We start from the raw sequence: 27,257 nt of genomic DNA on the forward strand, positions 1-27,257 counted from the left end.
GACCCATATGAGAAGACACAATTCATGTGTTACAGCCGAGGTTTTGTATGTAAAAAATAAAGTGTTGACCAGACAAGATAAAATAGCATAATGGCAGGTATATTTAAAGAACGACATGCAAAGTTAGGATGCATGGTACTGAGATTGTTTCCAAAAGTTATGCAAATGATTTTAAAAGATTACGTAACACCAAAGGGATTACAAAAGCGATTTTCGAAGAACGATTTCCGCTTGGTTTTTACCGAAAATGAAGTGGTTTTAATGGAAAAGCTTCCAAAAATAGATGATTTCACGATTGAAATTAGCTACAAAATACTAAGATATGAATTCAATATGTTAGACGAACCGAAGTGCAAATGGGGAAATGTCCCCCATGATACAGAAGTAGAAATCGCTGATGATATACAAAGGCTTATCAATGCAACACATTCAATAATTAAGATTAACACTGAAGAGGTAACTGCGCAATATTCCGAAAAGATATTGGAAGAAATTAAATGTATGGTCACAAGAATTGATTCTTATTTGGAACAAGACGATTTGCGGAATTTGTATACCAGCTTGTGTAGATCTGAAACAGATTCCAGTTCCATCCTTCAGGATCTCACAAGTGTAAAAGCAATTCAGGGTAAGTTTCGGTATTATCAAAGTTAAAGTTTTACTGTAACTAATAAAGTTTATTAAAACAATAACGCCAACAATATTAAGGTCATATATTGTATCATTAACATGTTTTCCTCTCACATCACCAACTTGTTTTTTGAAGTATATTTCGTTTTCTAAGTAATCAAATGCAGGTCATATTCGAATTACATAAGGTGCGCAACAACCATTGGTATCTTATTTATTTGATTATACATAGTACGTGATGTAGCTAGTGCTGTGGTACAATTTGCCCCATGAATTTATTGAAATATTTAAAGAAAACAATTACAAAAAAAAGAATGTCACACAAACTTAATTATTAAACGTATGAATTACTGGAACAAATGTGGTATGTTTCATTTTATTAAAAAATTATATAAAATTGACAATTTCTAATATGTTTAATTTTGTAATGGCAGAATCTCTACCGGATACTGAGAGTGATAAGAGAGAAAGGTATTCTAGGCTATCGATCCCTATCATCGACATTTTCCCCAAAATTCTACGAGATGTTATACGAAAATGTGAGCCTGTCGCAAAACTTCTGCATCAAAAGTGTGTCCCTGTTCTAACAACATTCTATCCCGAACAACAAAGAATCATTGAAGAGCTACAGTATTCAAATACATACGATTCGTTAGATGTTACATCAATTTATCATATATTAAGACGGTTGAAATTAATACCACAACCCACAAAAGGCTGGGGCACGCTTCCAGACAAAGTCGATATAAATTTAGGAGATGATGTTGAACGTATTCGACGCTACAGAAATAATCTTGCTCATCGAAGCGACACCAAAATTGAAAAAAATGAGTGTAACGAATATTTCAACGAGTTTCGAAGCATTGGTCATAGAATGGATCTATATTTCTCTCAACCGACAAATTATGAACTGGAGATAGTTGATTGCAGAACATGTGGGATGGATACAGCAATGCAGGCAAAATATGAAAATGCAATGATGGAGATTGAAAATATTAAATGTAAGTCTGCACCTAATATTACTGTGTTAAATTTAAGAATATAGCGTACAGGCTTCAATTATAGATATAAAAAAGAAGATGTGGTATGATTGCCAATGAGACAACTATCCACAAGAGAACACAATGACAACTATATGTCACCGTACGGCCTTCAACAATGAGCAAAGCCGCATAGTCAGCTATAAAAGACTCCGATATGACAATGTAAAACAATTCAAACGAGAAAACTAACGGCCTTATTTGTATATAAAAAAATGAACGAAAAACAAATATGTAACATATAAACAAACGACAACCACTGAATTACAGGCTCCTGACTTGGGACAGGCACATACATAAATATTGTGGCGGGGTTAAACATGTTAGCAGGAACTCTCCCTCTAACCTGGGACAGTGGTTTAATAGTGCAATATAAGAACGAACTATAAAAATCAGTTGAAAAAGGCTTAACTCATCAGATGGACAAAAATACAAGTGGACGTGGCCAGGTACTTGTACATCCTGAAAACAAAAAGACACTAGGAACAGATCTGAGAGTACTCGCAGTATATATATCTGAAAGCTAGTTCAAAGCCACTAACAACTAATAAAAAAATCATGTACCTAAGACTTAACTATCAATCCGTACACATCCAACATCCAATGAATTTAGTAAAATACGTCATAAACAGTCATATAAAAACACGACCTTGTACAATGCTAATTTACGGGTATCGACAGATTGTAGATCCATGAATATGTATATGTGTATAACATACTAGTAATATTTAGTTTGCTTTTGATTTAACAAAATCAATATTTATGCCAATGAAAACAATATTCAATGATATTATTACAGTGTTGAGTTGTTTAATTATAGACCATATAATATACAGGCTTTAATTATAGAGCATATACCATACAGGCTTAAATTATATATCATATTACATACATTCTTTAATGATCTATCATATTACATACATTCTTTAATGATCTATCATATACCATGTATTCTTTAATGATCTATCATATACCATGCATTCTTTAATGATCTATCATATACCATGCATTCTTTAATGATCTATCATATACCATGCATTCTTTAATGATCTATCATATACCATGCATTCTTTAATGATCTATCATATACCATACATTCTTTAATGATCTATCAAATACCATGCATTCTTTAACGATCTATCATATACCATACATTCTTTAATTATAGATAATATACTATAAAGTCTATAGAGCATATAACAAATAGTCTTTAATTATAGAGAATATAACATAAGGCTTTTATTATAGAGAATATAACATACAGTCTTTTATTATAGAGCATATAACAAACAGTCTTTAATTCTAAAAAATATAACATATCGTTTTTGATTACAGAGCATATAATAAACAGTCTTTTAATTTAGAGTATATAACATACAGTTATTTAATCTAGAGCATATAACATACAGTCGTGAATTTAGAGAATATATCATACATTCTTTAATAAGACAGAATATAACATACATGCTTTAATTTTAGAGAATATAACATACATTGCTACATTGGTGGCCTTCGGCTGTTGTCTGCTTTATGGTCGGGTTGTTGTCTCTTTGACACATTCCCCATTTCCTTTCTCAATTTATTCTATAATTACATATCATATAACATACATTCTTTAATTATACATGTCAGAGGGAAAATGGGACACCAATATATCGTCGACATAAGTGAGGAATAAGTCACCATAAAGCACAAAGACTAGTCATGCCAATACGTGTGGGCCATTCCTGCATTAACTAATTTTAATATACTTTATTATATAAATTTGCAAGTATACAAATTGTTCAATTGTGTCCCAATATATATGAACAATATATTTGACTGAAATATTTGCATGCAACGGAGCTCTATTCTGACATTAATTTACATACCAAAATGCAGCTTTGAAGCCATACTGAATTCTATATATTTGAAATACTAAAGCAACTTTACTTTAATTGAAACATTTTAAACATGGCTAAAAGAATAAATAAAGTTACAAGTACCTGTAGCGGTGACTTCAGTTTTCCATCCTGCTGAGTTTAATATTGACCAGTGACTAACTCGAATAGTGACGTTATATTAGTATATATATGGTTATATTGCCGCGCTTTGAGTTCATGCCATCTGAATATAAATATATGTCATTTAAATAATAATAAAGAATCGCTTTAACTTTCTGTTGTACTAATTTTAATAATCAGTATATAAAGCAAAACATAGCGTACAAAGCTATAGTTTATTTCAAAATACGCAGCGCAAAACTATGTGTCGATAATCGTCAAGAAACATGAATATGAAAAATTAATATGATATAAATGGGAAACATATAACACTGAAAACACAAATACTATAAAATGCTTAATAATGAAACAAAATGGATAAATATATCCGGTGACATACAATATATAACATCAGGCTTTAATTCTAGAGAATATAACATACATTCTTTGATTATGCAGTATATAACATATAGGCTTTAATTATATAGCATATATCATGTATATAGCATAAATTCTTTAATTATATAGCATATAACATATACTCTTTAATTATAGAGAATATAACATACAGGCTTTCATTATAGAACATATAATATACAGGCTTTGATTATAGAGTCAATAATATTCAATATTTAATTATAGAGCATATAACATAAGGCTTTAATAATGTACTAATAGAGAATGTAGCATACAGGCTTTAATTATAGAGTAGACACCATATGTTTTTTTTTTCATTGCCCATTTACATCGTTACTACATGTATCTACATCAATTTTATTTCGATGGTTTATGACTGTGTCATATCTTTCCATCTACAGTGAGATTTGAGAAGAGGCCAATAAAGTTTTATTGGGGAGACGATTTTGACACATGGTTGACGAATCTTCGTTCTTTGCTCAAAGACGAAAAATTAGAAGGTAATTTGCATTTTATACAATGAATATTTAGGCAATTTAAACAATTTATTGTAAAATCAAAACAAGTGTAATAAATACCCGATAAAATAAATTTGTGTATACATGTTATACAAGTAGTGATGCAGATGTTTAAACACATAGTTTAACAAATAGAGCAGTCACATACTGTAAAAGTAGATATTTTCGTTGGGGATTCAATTTTGTTTATTTCGGGGATACATTATCCACGAAATGAAAACCCCAACGAAAATTTACTGTCGATTTATCCAATCTGACTTCAAAATACGTAAATATTTATATCAGACAACATCGTCTAAACGTGTAACTTCGTTACGAACTTTGTTTAAGTATGGTATCAATAATGACTTCGTATATTGTATCATTGTAAGTCGTGATGTACAGGAACTATAAGAATGTGTAACGTTCTAGTCTTTTAGAAATGTGTATGAAGGATGACGTGTCTTAGTTGTAACCTTGTAAATTAACTGATATGGAAGTAATGAATCTGTCGGGGACATTCCAACCATACCCGTTATTTCTATTTTGTCATCTAACAATACTTCAATCTTTGGATCCCTTTTCTTCTAAAATTCATTCACTTCAAGGAACTATTTTAAGACTTTTTTCAGATATTCCGCTTTTAAGTTTTCAAAACTTCCAGTAAATTTCTGGCCGTTTCATCCCCTTTCATTTGCAGGATTCATTTTCTTCATAAGTAGTTTTGCATTATCTCGAATATTATCTAAATGTCCTCCGTTTTAACTAGTAGAGCTCGATCGTCAGCTCCAACTATGTCACGTGCGGGAGCAACAACCTTATTCATATTTAAAACACCACCAGCAGCATGCAATTTTTACAAACATTCTTACTTTGTCATCAAGTTTACATGTATCTCCCAATATCAACTTCGGTAGGCAATTCTTTAATTTGAGATACAATTCTCTGTTCAAGGTGTATCTAAATCTTCTTACGGATTTCGTATATTCGGTATATAATTCATATTCTTCTCGATTCCTTTACCCCGGTATAAAAGGTGAAGCTTTTTTTTAATCATTTAAAATTTCGATCGTTTCAAATGCTACTGTGATTGCTATCGCATTATCATCTGTAGTTGCACGGGCCGGTGAAGGCACTTCTTGGGAGGAAGTTTCACGCATATTAGAAATTTTAATCCCCTTTAAGAGAGACATGTTTACACTTCTTGTTACAATTAATCATAATGCATAATAAAAACTGCGAAAGTTAAGACTAGTTTATTGAGTATTGTCCATTATAAATTGACAACAACATATAATTTCCCTAATTTAAAAAGCACGAAAATGAATCCCGAACCACTTAATGGATGGATGGATATTCTAACCAAACGAAAATCAAAGTTTATACGCCATGTACAATACAAATGAAACAAGGAAAGTAATGAGGACTATTGTGTCCTAGTTAAATGTTCTCAGGTTTCGAAGAATACGCATTGTAACACTACTTTTTGTGCAAGAAGATGAATTAAAATATTACAATTTCTTTAGATTGAACAGTAATTATTTATTATTAATATACATTAGAAAATACCTGTACCAAGTCAGGAATATGACAGTTGTAATCTGTTCGTTTAATGTGTTGGAGCTTATGATTTTGCCATATGATTAGGCACTTTCCGTTTTGAATTTTCCTCGAAATTTAACCTTTTTACAATGATACAAACTATTTTATATAGAGAGAATTATATCGTGGTTCATCCCATCCGCAAAGTAATAGGGAAATGGTGCAACTTAACATTCCAAGAAAAGTGTACTGCCTTATATTCAACGAAGGTGCTTTTATGTCTTATTCAATCTGTTTGTTTCCAATTTTTGCAAATATGTAGAGTCATCAAACTGCCAACATATATATGGTTACACTTAATAAATTATCATTATATTTATATTTATTTGTGTAGGGAGACAGAAAGTCCGTGTACAGATCATCTTTCAGAAGGCGGCTGATGTCGAGAGTAATATTGAAGTTCTCAATTCACTTACAGAAGAAATTAACGAGGGCTTAAGCGGAATTGAGTTCATTGTTGCCACTAAAGGGAGTGTTGTTCTGATTGTAGATATACTGCTGGAAATGTTAGAAACAGATAACAAATTACTAACAACCCTGGCTTTATTTCTAGAAAAGATTTTGCCACGCCTTACAAACGTCATTTCTGAGACCATCGATATAGTTGTGTTACCTGTAGAAGGTTTGTTAGTTATATTGAATTAATGTCTGAGCCGCGATTTAAAAGAAATGGACATGGTGTATAATAGAAATTATTAGGACGAGAACACATATGCATTTTAAACATTGGGTATGTTTGCTAGATACATCCACCGGAATTCCAATGAGAACGGAACCGTTTGTAAATTGTACCAATATGCCAAGCGTCTTCCTCTATGCAGGTATCACCTGCCATGCGAATCCACATTAGGTTAAAATATCACAATCGGGAAACAGGACACCATCGGTAAATTTAAACACCCTGCAGGTATCTAAAATATATGACGGTAGAAATTGGTGCTAGTGAACTGAGTATTTTAGAATAAAAAAACTAAACAATGAATAACTGACGTCACATAAATAGTTTCAAATACAATTGACTGCATATGTCAAATTCATTTTTTCTTTATCTTTACAGAGAGCACACAATGGAATAAACCAAAATCCATAGGGGGACAGGTATGTCTAGAATTTGACATAGAATCCCAGTTGCTTGAAACTGATGATAAAATGGAAGCGCAGTTAATAAAAATAGGTGACGCCATCCTAAAGCATTCAAACGGAAGCGGAACAAATCAGAATATTACTGCAACACTCCTGCCTATTAATCTTGGTAACTAGTTTATCAGTATATTTTTATTATTTGTAAGTACACAATGTACTGTTGATATTTATACAATCGGACAAGTAATTTTCTTCCATATTGTTATTATTTTATAACATTTTACTTTACAAATTAGATTTTGAATAAAACGACCTTTCCAAAGACATCATATATACAAAGTCTCCCAAAAATATGACTGGGGAAAGAAATATAGTCACGAGAGGTAATTTAAGATACCGGCAGTACATACTCTATCAAAGTGGGGCGTCCGTTCGGTGGTTTGGGATGAACAAATATGCAGCCGTGTCTGGTCTGAATGGTTAAATTCGATGCTGTCGTGGTGTAGAGAGAATGCAATGCTCTTGTTCAGATTAGAACTGTTGCAACAACTCTTAGGGGTCATTAGTAACCTGATGAAAGGATAATTTATGTTCTTATCGATTTTATCCTCATTTAGCAATGTCAGTCCAAATTGCACCTTCCTCTAGCAAGAACGGCCAATTTTACTAGACCTACCTTTTATGTTTGTTGTTAATTTGTTCTGTCCTTCAACATACTTAAAATAATCATCAACCAACAATCAATCATACACTAAAAAGGGAGTTATTAAAACGAATTAGAATATATAGCTATCATAATTGATCCACAAATATAAACGTTGTGCGTATGTTTCTGTTTATTCGTTTCTAATAGTTATTTGTGCCTTGCTTCGTGATAAATCCTAGAAATAAACAAAGGTTTTAATAGCACCCCATGCCCATACTAATGAGATGCAATAAAGTAGTCAATATGAAACAGCGACTTTGCGTATTCCTACATTTGTTTGAAAGATGCTTAATACGTTTCATAAGTCACTGTTTTGTTGATGGTATCCTGGTTTTTCATTATTGATATTGGTAAAATTTTCTGCTCGTTTTTGAAAGTTATCCTTGGTTTTTAAAAGTTTTTTAAGTCGCTGTTTTGTTTCTTGCTATATCTTATATTTGGGTATATATTAAAGAGATACACCAACGATAAACACATGTTGTGGTTATAATTATGGGAATAAAGACTAATGTTTACGGTTAGTATATTAAGTCATTTACACTTTCCTGTCAACAGATTTGAGAATTTGTTCAAAATACAATATATGTATTTCCTTTCATTGATGAAGTTCTTTAAACAACATCAATGTAGATGATAGGATGAACATACAGTTATTATTAGAGAATCGTTGTTAATACAGCATGGATAAGGAACAGAGTTCCATTATCCCTCCGATGCACACAATTATATGTAAAACTAAAAGGATTGATTGATGATTGTTGGTTGCTTAACGTCCAGTGGCAAATATTTCATGCATATTCAGGACGAGAACAAGTTCACAATAAATACTATTGAATTATAAACCTGGTACCTTTTGATAGCTATTATTTGTGTGATTCTCTTTCCTAAATGTTCTCCCATATTTCAAATATCATAATGCCGAAAAGCACACCAGGTTTAATTATTTTATCAAATAAAACTTCTGCTGTTGTTTTTTTTTCTATGGTCGGGTTGTTGTCTCTTTGGCACATTCCCCATTTCCATTCTCAATTTTATGATATATGTTTACAGTATAATTTAATTCTTAAAACCAGTTTTATACGGCGATGCGTATCGATTGACTTGGTCCTACCTATTATGTTCTTAGCCGAGTTGTAATTCAATCTAATTCCAGTTTTCATGGCCCGACATCGTTACATGAGACAAAGAGAATCAATAAACATTAAATATAGCAAGAATATTGTATCAAATCTTTCTTTACAAGCTACATTGTTAGAAGAAATTACCTCAGACTCGTGCTTGTTCACACTATACGGACTTCATATACAGGAGTGTGCTTCTTACGCAGAAACTGCTCCAACAAAGTTATGAGGAGGACAGATTAAAATTGACACTACGTAAATTTTATGGACACCATCACGAATTGGTGGATCCATACGATGTGTCTTTCACCAAACTAGCTTTACCACATGGTAGATTGTGGTTTGTCATTATGTCGTCTAATGTTTTAATTACCGAACGTGACTTATTACCGATTGTGACTGTTTTGCTGAGTGTGAATTCGCATTACTATAAGACGTGTTACGGTACTTGTCTATCCCAAATTCATGTATTTAGTTTAAATGTTTAATGTTAATTTGTAATTCTCATCGGATGTTGTCAAATGTGTTGACGTCTTGTCTATTATATTTATGTGTTATGGTTTAAAACAAATTTATCACCGCATTCATTCATTAAATTTCATTTTGTTCAACGTAATCAGTACGATATTTTACGTTTGAAGTTAGATTCAAAACAAACCGGACATAGCTTTATAATATAGTTAATTGCTACCTTAGTTTGCAATTAATAAGTATTAAAATGTGCATTGTTATTAAATGCAATATCAGTATTAAGTTCAAATATAATCTTAAATCAACCTAATTGTATCTTATTCATTCAAATGTGACGTCATTGTTAATTTTTTGATGATCTGTTTTACAAATTCATATGACGTCATTTTTTTGTCATTTTTTACAATTTCAAATATGACGTCACTTGGCGTTCAGGTTTAAACCTATTCGGATTTGTCTACATTTTGTGTTACAAATGTCTGCTTATGTAATGTATTTCAGTTGTTTCCTGTAGTTAGTTAATACTTCAGTCTTATCATGTACATCTTTTGTATATTATTTTATAAATTTACTGTTTGCAAAAGTATAAATTATTCTAAATAAAAGGGATGTTCTGGTAACTAACAGAAAACCCTGGCCGTTTTTGGCACAACTTTTTTTATCTTTTGGTCCTCGATGCTGTTCGACTTTGTGCTTGTTTCGGCTTTCAAACTTTTGTATCTGGGCGTCACTAGTAGATCTTGTGTGGACAAAATGCACTTCTGGCATATTAAAATTTTAAACTTGTTGCCTTTTGTTGGCTGTTGTTTGTGTGTTTCTTTGTCGATTGTGTTCTCCAATTTATTTATATTGTAGTCCTGTGGTGTTGAGTTGTCATTTTAATGATATATTTTACATGGCTATAAAAGAGGGAGGTTTGGCATGCCACAAAACCTGGTTCAACACACCATTATTCCTGTTAAAAATGTCCTGTACCATGTCAGGAATATGGCCATTGTTATATTATAGTTCGTTTCTGTGTGTGTTACATTTTAACGTTGCGTCGTTTGTTTTCTCTTATTTTTGAGTGTAAATTCACATTGCGATAAGACGTGTCACGGTACTTGTCTATCCCAAATTCACGTATTTGGTTTTGATGTTATATTTGTTATTATCGGGGGACTTTTTCTGATACTTGGTCCGTGTCTGTGTGTGTTACATTGTAGTGTTGTGTCGTTGTTCTCCTCTTATATTTAATACGTTTTCCTCAGTTTTAGTTTGTTACCCCGATTTTATTTTTTGTCCATGGATTTATGAGTTTGAACAGCGGTATCCTACTGTTGCCTTTATTTGGAACAACTGTTTGGAATTTTGGGTCCTCAATTCTCTTCAACTTTGTACTTGTTCGGCTTTACAACTATTTTGATCTGAGCGTCACTGATGAGTCTAATGTAGACGAACCGCGTCCTGCGTATTAAATTGTAATTCCGGTACCTTTGATAACTATTTATTGACTTTTTCTGATACCACAATTGTAACAAAAATGAATTGGATCTACGATTCACCAAATAAAATAAAATGGATCGACGAAGATTGATTGGTTTATGGTTTTTGCTAATAGATCAGTGGCACAAATTAAGAACAGATTTAAAAGTCAACCCACAAAGTATTGTTGATTTGTTCTCGCCCTGCACATAAATGAAATATGTGTCATTTTTTGTTAAATTTTCAACAATCAAGCAATCAATCCATTATCAAAGTGTGTGGACTGGTACGGAGAGTGTTGAGATTTTAACGACATGTTACCTGTGGTTAAAGGTTAAGCTTTCCAATAGACCAACTACGGTTTTCATAAAGCGGTACTGTTAGAGATTAACCACAGGAAGCGTGACATGGCCATACAAAAACCTTCTTTTTCAACCTCCCTATTTTGTTTCGATGTGGATGCTTATTAACACATCCTGCAAAGCAACCTTGCGACAAAGCCTAACCTCTGCGAAAAAAAATTTTGACCAATTTGTCCATGCTTAGTACGAAAGGTTCGTTGTAAAATCTGCTCCCGACCAGATAACTGCAAAAAACGAAAGACCTCGTGGTATTGTGTCGGTTTCTATAATATTACATTTCCCCCAAATTACAAAATTCAACTGCCCTTAGTTCACAAACCAGAGAAAATATGTTCTTAATGACAATATTTCAAAAGTCATAGATTAATTGATTGGTGTCTGCTTAAAACAGTTGTCAAATATTTCATTCATTTTCAAGACGATTGATTGATTGCTTTACGGCAAGTGAGACATATTTATGCATTTTAAGGACGAGAGCAAATTAACAATAAATACAAAAGGAGCGACCGGGATGACGGTTGGTATAATTTTGGCTTCTACTTGAAAATGAGGGTAAATTGGAAAGAGACAAAAAGTAACAGACCTCCTTCTAACCCCTCTAAATCTTTACGTGCAGAGTCTGGCACTCTCTCTGTACGAGGCTTCCGATTTATCGGTCCAATTCAGACCAAACGTGACTGTGTACGTGTACATCCTGTACAACCAAAGAGGGCGTCCAACTTTGGCAGGGAAGATAGTTAGTGACCTAATTTCTATTCCCCAATGACCCTAGGGTTATTTTACATCTATTCATTTGCAAGACGATTATTAAAAAAATTAAAAAACTATTAATGTGCAAGTACTGTGAAATGGTGGATTTTAAGATAATAAAAAAAAACTCTGAACCTTTTTAATTGAACTAAATTGTTGTTCAAATGATATAATCGAAGCCTTTTTCTATTTATCTATTTCAGAAATAGAAGAACCATCAGAACACTCTGAAACATCTAAGGGTAAGTTCGATGATAGCCAACAGAAAATCATGTAACATCTAACATTTGTCCAGTCAAAGAGATATTTAGTCTTAATTTTAACATGAGTTAAGATTGTTTATATTGGCTTTGAATTACCTTCAGGTAACTGCGAGTACTCTCAGACATGTATTTTGTGCCTTTAGTGTTTGTGTTTGTTTCGTCCATTTTAACTGATTTTCATCTTTTTCTCGTGTATATTGTACTGTTACACAGCGTTGTCAGGGTTGGAAGATAGTTTGACGCCAGCGAATCTGTTTAATCCAGTCACGATATGTATGTGTCTGTAGTTTGCTGCTGTTCATCATATTTGATTTACTGTTATTATATCAGAAACGAATCAGTTGAAATTTGATTTGTTCGGCAATCATGCCACATCTTTATATTATAATATTTATTAAATCGTACTCATGCATCCTAGTGTCTCATCAAATGGAATAATCAAAAACTCGAACACATCCAACGAAAGGTAAACAACTATCATATACCAGGCTAGGTTCAATATTTCCTTATATATAGAACATGATGGATTAACCCTTTTCTTATAGCTAGATAAACATCTCACTTGTTTGACAATTGCATATAATTCCATTTTATCGACACCTATGTCGCTCACCTGACTCTAATTTGGTTTTGGAAATCATGTAAAAATAGATCAAAATAACAACAGGTACCCAAATAATGATTGAGGCCAAAGTTGGTTCAATATTGACCCCGTTATTTAATAAACAAATCCTGGTGGCCATCTTGAACAGTAAATCGGCAACAAAGAAGCAACACTGCATCGGCACCACATAAGGAACATTTATGCCATGTTTGCTTTCATTCCATTCTGTGGTTTTCTAAAAAAAAAAGTCATTTGTATGCATTTCCTAAGGGTCCTATGTTAAACTAAGTCTCCTGATGACGACCATTTTGGATGATGGAATGGCTTCAAAGTAACAAAACTAAGTCAGTACTTCATACGGAAGATTCTTAACATATTTAGTTCCATTCTATACAGTAGTTCTCTAGAAGAAGTTCAAATGGCAAAAAATGCTTACGACGACGACAACGGACGTAAAGTGATGAGAATAGCTTACTTGGCCCTTCGTGTCAGGTGAGCTAAAATTACAGCCCTTGGATGGTGTAAACTTCCCAAAAAACGTGTATGGTGTAATGGTGTATGGCATATGGTGCAATGGTGTAAGGTGTATGGTGCTATGGTGTATGGTGTAAGGGGAATGGTGTGATGGTGTATGAGGAAAGGTGTGATTGTGTAACGAGCGATCAGGAATGGTGTTAATGAACGGTGTACAACATTTCATTGGTTAAAAACAAAGTTCTTTTTATTTTAATTTATCGGATTGTAAACATACACAATAAAAATAATCTTAATATTTGAAATCTAATTGCATTATGGGTAATTTCGGATCGTGTAGATAGAATGGGGAATGGTGTATGGTGTAATGTGTAAGGTGTATGGTGCAAAGGTGTAACGTGTATGGTGTAATGGTACAAGGTGTATGGTGTAATGGTGTATGGTGTAATGGTGTATGGTGTTAGTGGGAAGCAATATTATAAGATTATAACACAATGTTGACTGATATACCCCTACATTGTGTTATAATCTTGATTACTATAAACAAAAACAAAATATGACAACAAGGAAAAAAATAACATAAAGACAAAGCAAATAAGCAAAAACGAGACAAGAGTTCAAAAAGTAATAACCCCAATCATCATGATTGTGGTTGCACTTAATCGATAAGTAACCAAATAACAAACGATTTTTAAGATATATCTTATTTCCGTAGAGACCATATTTATTATTATTTCACCTTCTGACAGAACACAAATAAGACCACATTTAATAGTCAGCCATGATATAGGGTTATTGCATGAATATTGGGGAATATGGTCCCGAGTAGAATTTTATATTGCACAAGCTTGCGAGTGCAATATAAAATTATGTTCTACGAGGGACAATATTCCCCAATAGTCATGCAATAACCCTGTTATTGTTTAGCAATATAAGGTAGCACTCCACAGTTAGAAAATAAAATTAAAAATGAGCCACAAAATGTTTTATCATCTCCTATTCCTGGATTTCTAATACATTAACCTAAATGTTTGTGTTGTACATGTGCATATGTATGTAATCAGTATATTCCATAGATTTGATTTTCAAAAGTTAAAAAAGTGAAAATTAATTCCTTTTATGTGTGTCCATGGCAACATTCTGCCTTTATTTACCATAAAATATTGCAAAAAGGGGGGTGGACATGTCACATATCCCCCCAAAATTTGGATCAAACTAGAATTTCAATGCCTTTGAGTGATACCTTTTTAGAAACTGTTTTCATAAATCTTCCTAATGATCAAATAAAAAATGGGTGTCTTTCGCCTCATTTTTTCGTAAAATTCAATCACAAAGTTCGTGCGATAAAAAGTTGGAAAAAAACATTACAATAATTGCCGGACCAATGTATGGTAGGAACATGCAAATACGGACTGTCATACAGAAAACAGCCTATATAACATACATTACATAATCTTGATGTTCATATAAACCCAATACAAAGGCTGTTTTAATACTCAGCTATCCAAAAATGAATTTAATTGCACACTAGCTCTCATATTTGAAAAATCAACAGGGGCCAAAATGCGAAACTACACACCTAACTGTGGAGTGCTACCTTAAGGTGAAATTTTACCCCTCCTGCCTCAATTTTTATTATATTTTCTGTGTTCTACTAGCTGTTACGATGAAAATGGTACCTTAGTTTTTAAAATTTGTTCAGTAATAAAGATTTTATGAAGGTTAGCAGTTGATGTTGAAACGCGACAAAAAGTGATTTAAAAATAAATGCTGGATAATAGTTAAAAACTTCAAGTCTGTCTCATTTTTTGGGTAACTAAAACTTTTCCCATTATCTTATTTAAAATCATAAAATTACCTTAAAAGAGGACAAATTGTACAATTTTTAGGTATTTGAAAGCACTTATAGGTCAATTTTGCTGTAAATAGCATACCTAACCTTGGTTTAGAAGCTCTCAAGCAGGGTATAAATTTCTAGCAGTACTGGCATCATTAAATTTAATTAATGCCAAATTATAATATAAAATCCTGCTAAAAATGTTTATTTGACTTATTTGCATTCAAAAATATAAAGCGATACATTCTGAGGATAGCATATAAAGCGCAATCTTTGGTTACAATGGCGAAGCTAATGGAGTACAAATTTAAGACCGCAACATGTCTAATTGTCAAAATGTGTATATTTGGTTGCAAAGGACAGTAAACAATAAAATAAACATAAATTGCATTCCTAGCAGATTTTTTACCTTCAGAACAAAAACAAGAACATAAAAGACTAAAAATTTGTGGTCAATTTTATCTTAAAAAGTGCATTTCTGTGCTTTCTGATGTGCCATAAGGTAGCACTCCACAGTTAGAAAATAAAATTTAAAATGAGCCACAAAATGTTTTATCATCTCCGATTCCTGGATTTCTAATACATTAACCTAAATGTTTGTGTTGTACATATGCATATGTATGTAATCAGTATATTCCATAGATTTGATTTTCAAAAGTTAAAAAAGTGAAAATTAATTCCTTTTATGTGTATCCATGGCAACATTCTGCCTTTATTTACCATAAAATATTGCAAAAAGGGGGGTGGACATGTCACATATCCCCCCAAAATTTGGATCAAACAGAATTTCAATGCCTTTGTGTGATACCTTTTTAGAAACTGTTTTCATAAATCTTCCTAATGATCAAATAAAAAAAGGGTGTCTTTCGCCTCATTTTTTCGTAAAATCCAATCACAAAGTTCGTGCGATAAAAAGTTGGAAAAAAACATTACAATAATTGCCGGACCAATGTATGGTAGGGACATGCAAAAACGGACTGTCATACAGAAAACAGCCTATATTACATACATTACATAATCTTGATGTTCATATAAACCCAATACAAAGGCTATTTTAATACTCAGCTATCCAAAAATGAATTTTATTGCACACTAGCTCTCATATTTGAAAAATCCACAGGGGCCAAAAAGCGAAACTACACACCTAACTGTGGAGTGCTACCTTATATTTGAAAGTAAACACTGGTTAAAACTAAGATATTGTCGTTGATGACGTCATAAATTTTGAAGATATAATATCAAATATTCAACGTTGACGTTCCTAATGTGTTTGCTACTCTTTCTCCACGCATAGGACAAATACGATTTATTCATTGCACACCGTGGCGGTTGAGTATATTTAGGAAAGGAGCAATAAACATTAGTAGTATAAAAATTAGTTGATTTTCGCAACAAAAAAAGAAAAAGAAAAAAATACAATTGCAAAAAACCAACAGTAAACAAACAAAACAATGTAAGTAAGAAAAATTGAATGTTTCAAAAAATATTTGACAGAATAATGGAAGAATTGATTGTCCTTTTATTGACGTATTTACCACATCTCCTTTTATTCATCATTGACGTATTTACCACATCTCCTTTTATTCATCATTGACGTATTTACCACATCTCCTTTTATTCACCATTGACATGTTTACCACATCTTCTTTTATTCATCATTGACATATTTACCACATCTCCTTTCATTCATCATTGACATGTTTATCGCATATCCTTTTATTCATCATTGACGTATTTACCACATCTCCTTTTATTCATAATTGACGTATTTACCACATCTCCTTTTATTCATTATTGACATGTTTACCACATCTTCTTTTAATCATTATTGACGTATTTACCACATCTCCTTTTTTTCATCATTGACATGTTTACCACATCTCCTTTGATTCATCTTTGACGTATTTACCACATCTCCTTTTATTCATCATTGACGTATTTACCACATCTCCTTTTATTCATCATTGACGTATTCACCACATCTCCTTTTTTCATCATTGATGTATTTACCATATCTCCTTTTATTTTTTATTCGTGTTCTTATATGTGAATGCTTACGTTTTTTTCACATGATTGCATGGCTTATAAAAACCATATACAAGGAAACAAAGAAGATATACACGTAGTAAATTTATGAAGAATCAGGTTGCAATTAAAAAAAAAGTCAAATTCTACTAGAATGGGATGATTATGAACTATGATCTTTCTTGTCTTATTTGAGCAGTTTATTTTTAATTTCTTGTTATGTACCTTTTTTTAATTGAGGCATTCATCTTCACAAGTGATACATATAATTACATTAGGTCAAACAAAAACGTATGTGTGCTTATTGTCACATGCTGAAAAAAAACCAGGGTAGGTAGGGATTTTTTTTATATTGAGTCTATGGGAGCAACATTGTGACTTTAACAGTGCTTAATTAAAAATGTCAAAAAAACTTTAGGGTAGGGAATAAAAATTACAGTAGGTAGAGATACAGTAAACACACATACTTTTTTTGGCCTCATGCAACAGCTGATAAAACTCACTTATATAAATGTATCAATAACATAATGATTTGAATTCCCCGTAAAATCGCTCCCTGCATCATTATAAGATAGGATAAGATTATAAGACATTGTTGGTGTTGAACGCTTCTTTCTGTACTATATTGAGACGGTCAGTTTTGTGTTTTGTTGGCGGCAAGCCAGAGTGCCCAATTAGAACCATCTTCCACGGGAAATCTAAAGTTTTAAAAAAAAAGTGTTATTAAAGTAAATTGTCTTTGTTTAAGGGAGGGGGGGGGGGGGGGCTCAGTTGACAACTAATACATGTAACTATTATATATTTTAGAAATCATTATTTTGAATAATGATATAAAATTCTAAATAACATGTGACAAACTTTATTAAAATGGTACTGTTCGTCGCACAGAACTAAATGTCGGTTGGAATACAGACTGTGTACACCACGGAGACATCTATCGTTTTTTCGATAACAACATACGACACAAGAAGACTTTTAACTACATGTACCATACTACTTTGAGGTTCCCAATCTGATACAGGACCAAAACGACGGCTTCTGTAAACAGTTCTATGTATACATAAGATAACCGGAAATAGATTCAACCAGCATCCAAACTTTAATGACAAATTTGAGGCTTTTTGACGGTATATATTGTGTCATTACAGAGCGTGCACGTGTTCCAACCAAAGACTGGTCAATCTTAATGTGTATACAGATATTTAAATCGCATGTTCAACGTATCAATAATCGTCTTAAACTTTGCCGATGGGTCATAAGGGGGGTCGTTTCTACCTGAAACTTTACGTTTTGTAATATCAAGCTGTAGATACTTCAATATGCAATGTACAATAAGAAATCAATCAAAAGTCGAGTTAATCGATAAGTTCGCGAAAAAAATGATAGAACACATATGAGGATTTTGATAGTATAAAGGATTTTCCAACACATATAAGAAATAACCATTTTTTCTTTTAAATTTGAAGTTTCATATATGACTACAATTGTCAAGATTTGACAGTATTCTAATACGGCAGTCCCACTAGGCCACAATCGCACTACGATCTGTGTAAAAAATGCAAAGTTTGATGATCGTAGTACGATCGTGTCATGTAGATCGCAGTAAAGTCGTATTACGGTCGTAGTGAGGTCTTTGAGATCGTGATGAGCGTGGCCAACTTTGAACATGTTGAAAATAATCGTGGTGCGGTCGTGGGTAAATCAGGTCGTAGTAGAAGCGTAGTGAGAGCTCACTACGGTCGTAGTAAGATCGCTGTACCATCGTAGCGAGAGCGTAGCGAAAGCGGGATTCTATTCGGAGAGACTGCACTACGATCTCACAGCGACGTTATTACGACCTCACAACGACCATCACGTTCTCACGGCGACCCAAGAACTACGCTTCCACTACGACTATACCACGTTTATACCACGCTGTTCAAGACCATAGTACGATTGTAGCACGCCCTTGCCTTCCTAATCACGCCCTACTTACGACCTGACTACGTTCATACTACGATCATCATTCTCATTATCATTTTCACATAAAATATATTATATATCTCCAGGTTTTGTTTGTCTGTATGTAGTTCTTGCCCATGTTCTCTTACAGTTCAACCATGCTTCTCGTTTATATATAGATTAGACGGTTGGTTTTCCCGTTTGAATGTTTTCACACTAGTAATTTTTGGGGCCCTTTATATCTTATTATCGCACCGCGAGTAAAATATCACGTTGTGGTTGGTTTAACGCCGTCACGTGGTGACCCCCTATGAGACCGTGTGGGGTTAGTAGATTTCATAGGGGGTTCATGACGCGTTAATGGTGACGTCATCTATCGATGTTGTTGTGTTCCATTGTTTATTTTTCAACATAACGCAGCAGAAAAAGTCCAGCGTGCGATAAATTCGTTATACGTTTAAGGGCATATCCAACAGTTTCAGGGGAGGTAATAACAAACGTAAACGTCGTCTATTGTTTCCCGTAATTTAACGTTGTTTCAACGACGTCATAATGGCCGTCTGGAAAGGGCGGTTTTTTTCCTCAAAGGAAAGGGCACCACGGCGGGAATCGGCAAAAAACTCAAACAGAATATTAACAGAACTAGAACTCAAAACTTAAAAGATATCTTTGTCCTCTTGGTCTTTTATAAAGAACTGCAATTATCTTGATTATTACTAGACCATACTCACTTAAGTGTCCGTTTTATTCAAATTATCTTCAATACAATAGAAAACAACGAGAGCAAATGCGTAATGGTTTATTATTGCTTTAGAATGCAACATAAATTGTAATTAATTCTTTTCTGAGATTTTGTCATTCAGGATAGAAAACTCAAAGTTTGGTTTTACTTGAGAAAGATGGAAAAAAATGGGTTTTTTTAGAAAAATAAAATACAGCGTAAACTATCATTTATCATGCATCTAGCTTTGCGTTGAAGTGCTAATATACAGTAGCTCTTTAAAATGAATACGACCTTCAACTGGTAAATAATGCAGAACAAAAGATGACACACCAATAAAAAAAAAAATGAAATAGGAAAAACATTGTAATATATACACCGACATACAAGTTGAAAATATATGACGATGTTGGTGTTTACTTATGTATGAGGAAACAAATATAATTTAACAAAACAAACTGGTGTAGGTCTTGAAGTAGGTCTTGACTAATTAGACACGCCTCCTTATGTCAGCGGGTCCATAACAGGATAGGAAAAAAAATCAGCCATCGAAATAACATAATTCAAAATTTGGGGGGGGGGGGGGCTAATACCTTAACTCAAGATTTTAATCATTATTCAACTTTATCTAGTACGGCATACGTTTTACCGCTGCAAACCCTTTATCTTGATAATGAATCAATCATTTACTTCAGATCCACTTTCGCCTTGTCCTAAATATGCCTGATATATTTGCCACTGGAGCACGGGAGCAAGCATTTCATCAGTTTCATATAGTGATGCATAATCATTAGTTTTCAACTGCTGATTGTCTCAAACAGTTTTCCAGTTTTGACATTTTATTTTTATTTTATATTTGATTTCTAAACAAAAATTTTAGAATTTGTTCCGCATCTTTCTCTTTGAATTCATTTGTTTGAATAATCAATAATGATATAGTAGTCTACATCAATGGTTACATTGTATGCAGCCAAACTAGGTGGAGGGCAGTAGAACAGAAAACTCCATTGTGTATATGCAATAACTCATATATTGAAGCGTAAAAAACCACGGCAGTCAGGCTCGTTTAGGTGGGAAAATTACTATCAATTTCTATACTTATATATATATAGTAAATATGTCATGAAAGAAAAAACACACGAAAAAAATGGCCACAATTTATAATAACATTCAACTTTTTTCAGCCGTTTCGTTTATTCTCCAGTTAATGTCTTACTGATCTGTTTTGTTAATCAAAGTTTGTTTTCCATCTACAACTGCAAAAGGCCCAACAGATGTGTTAAAATCAGTCATGTGACTTATTTGAAGATTCATGTGACCTTTGTTGATGTTTACAGATTTTATTCGAAGTTCGTATATCCCTTCAGCCATTTATTTAGATGGTATTTTAACGTATAGATAGCACAAAACTCTCCTACTCAATGCATCGGATATACGACATTTTAATCCGACTAAACGAGGCTGCAAATTTATACATCCGAGAAACTAATCGGCCGCATCCAATTTTAGCAAAGATATACACGTAACTGTCAGACGGGAGCAGTCCAGAGATGTGAATATTTCTAAACCCAATCAATCTTTTTGTTTTGAAAAAGATTTTAAAGGTATACATAAATACGACAGCAACCCAACGACACATATAATTCAAAACACTAAGAATCAACATACAGATTTTTGTTATAGCTAGAAGCCTATAAAGAAAAAAACCACCCAAACTTTGAACTGAATTGTTATCTCGTCCATATACTGGTCCATTATAAATAAGAAGATGCGATATGAGTGCTATCGAGATAACTATCCAACAAAGTCACAGTGTATAAATACATTTGTCTGCCACACCGTCGCACTGCCTTTGAAAAATTAGCGGGGAAATATAACGTTACGTCCCAAAACGTCTTAATTTTTGGCGCAATTTGTGAGGCTTACGGGAGGGATCAAGTAAACAATATTATATTACTCGATTTTTCTCAAAAACGAGTATGGTGACAAATATTTTTCAAAACGTTATGACGTTCCATTTTTTTCAAAGAACAACATATCTTACTTTGGCCAAATCGACACCGTTGGAAATATTTAAAAAAAATAAAAAATGTGCATTTCAAATGTTCATTTCTTGCCGTTGTTTGGGTCCACCATAACGTGTTTGGCTGTATTTGAGTAAGAATTAATGCTTTAAATGGTAAAGTTAGATTTTTCTTACCATCTTGAACTATTTTGCTTCAATTTGAGCCCCATTTTAAAAGTATATTTTGATTATAAAATCATATTTATTTTTTTTAAATAAAAAACGTTTTTTTCCTCAAAATGGCAATAATGTTCAATTTTCAGCAGTATTTTTTGCAAAAACGATATCGACGACATATATTTTTTTTGGCAAAATTTGATTCTCTCTCTGTCAAATGAAGAATGAAATATCTTCAAGGGAAAAAAATCTCAGCGTCAAAAATAAAATGTTGGATATGCCCTTAACTACTGACCCCCTACGGACCATAGAGGGTGAATAAAATTTATAGGGGATTCGGCCTCCGGCCTCACTCCTATGAATTTTACTAACCCTCTATGGATCCGTATGGGGTCAGTAGCGAACCATATAACTTATACTGTTCGGTGTGAGCCAAGGCTCCGTGTTGAAGGCCGTTCCTTGGCCTATAATGGTTAACATTTATAAATTGTTACTTGGATGGAGAGTTGTCTCATTGGCACTCATACCACATCTTCATATATAATATCTATTGACACATCTGTGTCATCTCTGCTATCGTTCACTTACATATCGTCATTTGAGCTTAATAGACCAGCAAAAGGTTGTAATTTAGGTTTGGATTGGTCGGTCCGAAATCTCTGCTTGATCAGAATTCGTTACTATCAGAGCTCCCTCTGCCTCTACATCAACCCCTACCACCACATTCGCGTGTTTTAGAAGATTTTGGCGGCATGACTGTATTGTTTCTGAGAAATCTATTTATTTTAAATCATAAATAGAATGAATGGAATTGTATTGATATAGAACACGATGTTAACGTTATTACTTATAACGTAGTAAGATCGCGGTATGAACGTAGTATAATCGTGGTAAGAACGTATTATAATCACAGTTAACTCTTGCTGCCGAGTTTTTTTCTTGCTTTGTCGCGCCAAAAGCATCTTGACGTTTCTTGTCTGTGACGTTGCAAAACTTGTGCCTCTCTGTAGAACAGCGCTTTCCCGCCGTCCCTTATTTTTCCTGCGTCATTGAAGCCGTAATTTTGAAAAGCGATGTAAATGTAATTTCATGAAGGATACTGCTCTGAGATTGTTATAAACGATGATTTTTATACAGCATCATTTAAAAATACAACTTTTAACCTTGAAATATAGTAATCTTTTTTTTTTATCTTTCTTGTCTTTAAAAAAGTGAAAATAATACAACAATTGCTACGAGGCTACGAGACGTATAGGCGATTTTTGTTTTATCTTTGTCAAGTGAAATGCTTACATGATTCTTAACCACCTCTAAAATACTAAAATATAGTTCTCCTTGTTTTCTGATTAGCCTCGTAAACCTAGTTATAATTGATAAATACCGCAAAAAACTCTCAAATAATTATATAAACAAAATAACGGCACTCAATTAAAAAATAAACAATGCGTGTACAAATAAAAATAAATGGAAACTCCGAGCAGCTGATTCTATGAACTAGATTTTGTTGTAAAGTATCAAACGTGTCGGACTAATAATTTCATTTTAAGCCTTGCTTCGGTAAGCGATGAATTTTCCTACAAAGTAAAAGATCTGAAATGAATGGCTGAAAATTGAAGTTGCCACTTGGGAAGGATATATCGATGATATATTTAGGATATAAATAGAATTCATTGTGTCACCTACTGATTTAACATTTCAAATGAAAATAAATATTTTTAGATTAGAAATGGGTGATGAAACGGATTAAGAATGTATTGAAATATTTAATATCGTATGGCAATATAAGATGTGTGTGCTTTAAAAAAAAAACCCACCAAAACTGGGAATTCAATCGCTGCACTTGAGCTCTAAAGAAATTAGCAAGTTCTCTTTTAAAAATAAAGCGGTCATTGTGAATATTAATATTTCGCCGCGAAATGAAATTTTACCTTTTTTAGGACTTATTATATTATGTCTAATTATTCGGAATGCGATTATTATATGAGATAATTTGATTGAAAGATTTATGAAAAGAAGTTTAACAAATTTTTCGAAATTATGCAACATTTTTCAGGAAAATCAAGAACTAGATAATTAGTAAACACGTTGAATAAATTTTCATTTAATTACTTACAAGCTTATAATCCTATATCATTTTTTGACACCCGTTTTAAATATACTTATAATGCATTTTATTCAGTTTGCTTCATTCCCGCCAAATTCGTCCTTTTGGCGCCGTCTTCAAACGTTGTCAGTGCCCCTGGGTATTGTGACGTTACGATGGACCTTTGACGTTCTACACAATCAACAAGATTTGTGTGTAGAAGCCATAAATGTCCCTTTGGCAGCAAGAGGGTTAAAACGTGGTAAGATCGTGTTGCAATCGGATAACTCGTGGTATGGTCGCAGTGAAAGTGTTGTTGTTGTGAAAGTGACGAAAAAAACGTCAACGTCAAACTATATTGTTTACAGTATATGAAATAAAACCGTTAAATTATTTGAATTTAACTGTCGTAGTTATCAAACCAACTTATTTTCAACATTTTTAAGAGACATAAAGCCGTATTTAAAGATATGATTAATATTGATGGCCAAAATATTGGCCTTGTGGCATTTTTCAGATATTGCATAGGTCCATTTATTGGCCCTATGGCACATTAAGCTTACGATCAAAGTACAGTACACAATGCAATGCAATAATATACACCTATACATCCTGCATATCTACCGTATACTACTTGCAACAACCCCCCCTTTTCAGACCTAGATATTGATATCTGTGCCGATTTTTTTCTTTATCCTGTGATTGGATGCTCCCTTGAAAAGCGTGCTCAGTGCCATAACTGAGCGTAACCGATTTTTTCTGTGCTAAGGTGTATAGTAATGTAATTTTTGCCAGTTCCAATACAACTTGTGTTAACGTTGGCGTCTGTTTGACTGTGCGAAATGTTCAGGCAAGTCTGGTCAGGACGGGGATGCTAAATCCGATGCCACGTGTAGAAAGGTGCCACGTTGTCTGTAAGTTAAAAATCCTTGTAACAACCCTTTGAACCCGCAAGTTGCCTGTTTCAAGGCAAATTACATGCCCACTTCCCAATATACCCTACAGTTTTCCCGACCTTTATCCGGCCGGTTGACCTCTTTCACGGGATCTTCTTATTTTGTTCATTGTCTAATGATTTCGTCCTAAACATGCATGACATATTTGTCACTGGACGTTAAGCAACCAATAATCAATAACTCAATCTATCCAATATATATTGTTTGTTTCTACTTTTCATTGAGACAAAGTTTTTCCATTAACTTATGGTTTTTTTATTAGTTAGTTCTATGATTTCCGAGAAAAAGAAGCGGAAAAGACGATAAATTTATAAGTAACCCTAAAACCAAACACTTTAGGACAAGAATAACAAAATAAGCCTATACATCATTGACAACATGACATAGATAGATAGCACCAAACAAATAACGTGTGCATAAGTCTGTCCTATACATGAATATACTCAACAAAATTCTCCTTTGTTTTCAAACTCTTTCATTAACACACTCTTTGAATTCGGTACAGATTTTAAAAATGAAAATCTTAGTCTGGTAAGAGCTGAAAATAAATAACTATCCCTTAAACCGAATGTAACACAAAGTCCAGGATAATGTGCAAAAGCAAAAATAAAACTGAAAAATAATAAGTAATCGATGAAAATGAAATCAATCCGCAAAAAATCATACCAATGCTCCTTTCCAGTTAGCACTTTCATACAGTACTTAATGAAGAGATACGTTACAAAAAGGTAAACTTAGAAAAATACTGAACTCTGAGGAAAATTCAAAATTAAAAACTCAAATACAGCAAACGAATGGATAACAACTGTCATACTCAAAGAAAAAATAAGTTCAAATTGTTGAATACTTGAATTGAATCACTTTACTTGTTATATATAAATTTCATTGTTTTATGCACCTGTTTGGATTTTTTCCTTCCCTATGATATTTTATATCAGTATTAATAACTTTATCAATATTGTACCAATCCATATTGAATTTTGTGTTTGTATGATTTGTGCTTGTATTGGAATTGATAGTTCTGCTCCTTTATATTACAACATTCAATCCATTGTTTTCAGGTATTTTTTTATGTTTTTTTTTTCTCTTTTAGAAAACACAAGCACAGAAGAATCATTCACCCAGGCTCAAGCACCTGTCAAATACAACCTTCCTGTTTCTGTCAGTTTACGTCAACAGTTAAATATAAAAAAGTCAGATTATGAACGTCTGTTCATTTTTAGCTGTATCAAAACAGGCAATACATTAGTGTTTACCGATTTTTATAACCGACTTATTACTTGTAATTCAGACGGTACTGATATCCGTGACATACCTCTGTCCTATACACCACGTTATATAACAGTGATAGATAGTAACACTGTAGCAGTATCCTGTAGAGATATCAATACCATATTGATAATAAATATATCTACACGTTCTGTCACCAGTACACTCAAAACCAAAGGTAGCTGCCGAGGAATATCATATAATGATAATAACCTGTACGTTGTTATTAGGAGTATAATACATGTGATAAACCTGACAGGTAAAGTAATACGTACTATACCGGTACCTACAGGCGGTATCACCGACATTACAGTAGACAGAGACAGGTTGATCTGTATAGACAATACATCAATATACTGCTGCTCGTTAGATGGTAAACTAATGTGGGAGTTTAAAAATGATAAATTTCAAGATTTACGTCGTGTGACAACAGATAATGAGGGGAATGTCTATGTGATTAGTTATAAGACCAACACTGTAGTAGTTGTATCCGATGATGGTAAACATTATAGAGGACTTCTTACTGAATCAGATGGGTTGAATAGTCCCAACGGAATTTATTTTGACAAAAAAGAAAATATTCTTCTTGTTTGTAATTATACAGACGACAAAGTGTTTCTTTTTGACGTGAAACATAAATTAACATAAATATTTCTTTCAGACAATGAGTTAATTTGGAATCTGATATGTTTTTGAAATTAATGTTACATAACCCAATTTGCACGGAGTACCTAACCTAAATTGTATCTTTTTAACATAAAGAGCATCGTTATTCTT

At 33.1% G+C, this 27,257-nt stretch overlaps 1 protein-coding gene across 2 annotated transcripts; it reads left to right on the top strand.

The window, feature by feature from the left end:
* On the top strand, positions 1–27,257 carry LOC143057050 (uncharacterized). Of its 2 annotated transcripts, XM_076230275.1 has the most exons (7): positions 1–628; positions 1,065–1,631; positions 4,471–4,569; positions 6,503–6,790; positions 7,226–7,420; positions 12,329–12,367; positions 26,305–27,257. In XM_076230275.1, the coding sequence occupies exons 1-7, from the start codon at positions 91–93 to the stop codon at positions 27,126–27,128; spliced, it is 2,550 nt and encodes an 849-aa protein (XP_076086390.1). In that variant the 5' UTR covers positions 1–90; the 3' UTR covers positions 27,129–27,257. The 2 variants fall into 2 exon arrangements, with proteins under 2 accessions (XP_076086390.1, XP_076086391.1); XM_076230276.1 differs by lacking the exon at positions 12,329–12,367.

Source organism: Mytilus galloprovincialis, chromosome 13 (genome assembly GCF_965363235.1).
Source record: "Mytilus galloprovincialis chromosome 13, xbMytGall1.hap1.1, whole genome shotgun sequence".
Taxonomy (NCBI): Eukaryota; Metazoa; Mollusca; class Bivalvia; order Mytilida; family Mytilidae; genus Mytilus; species Mytilus galloprovincialis.

Coding starts and splice junctions, on each gene's coding strand:
- LOC143057050 (XM_076230275.1), top strand. CDS start 91: ATGGCAGGTATATTTAAAGAACGACATGCAAAGTTAGGATGCATGGTA. Junction 629..1,064: donor AAGTGTAAAAGCAATTCAGG/GTAAGTTTCGGT, acceptor TTGTAATGGCAG/AATCTCTACCGGATACTGAG. Junction 12,368..26,304: donor ACACTCTGAAACATCTAAGG/GTAAGTTCGATG, acceptor TTTCTCTTTTAG/AAAACACAAGCACAGAAGAA.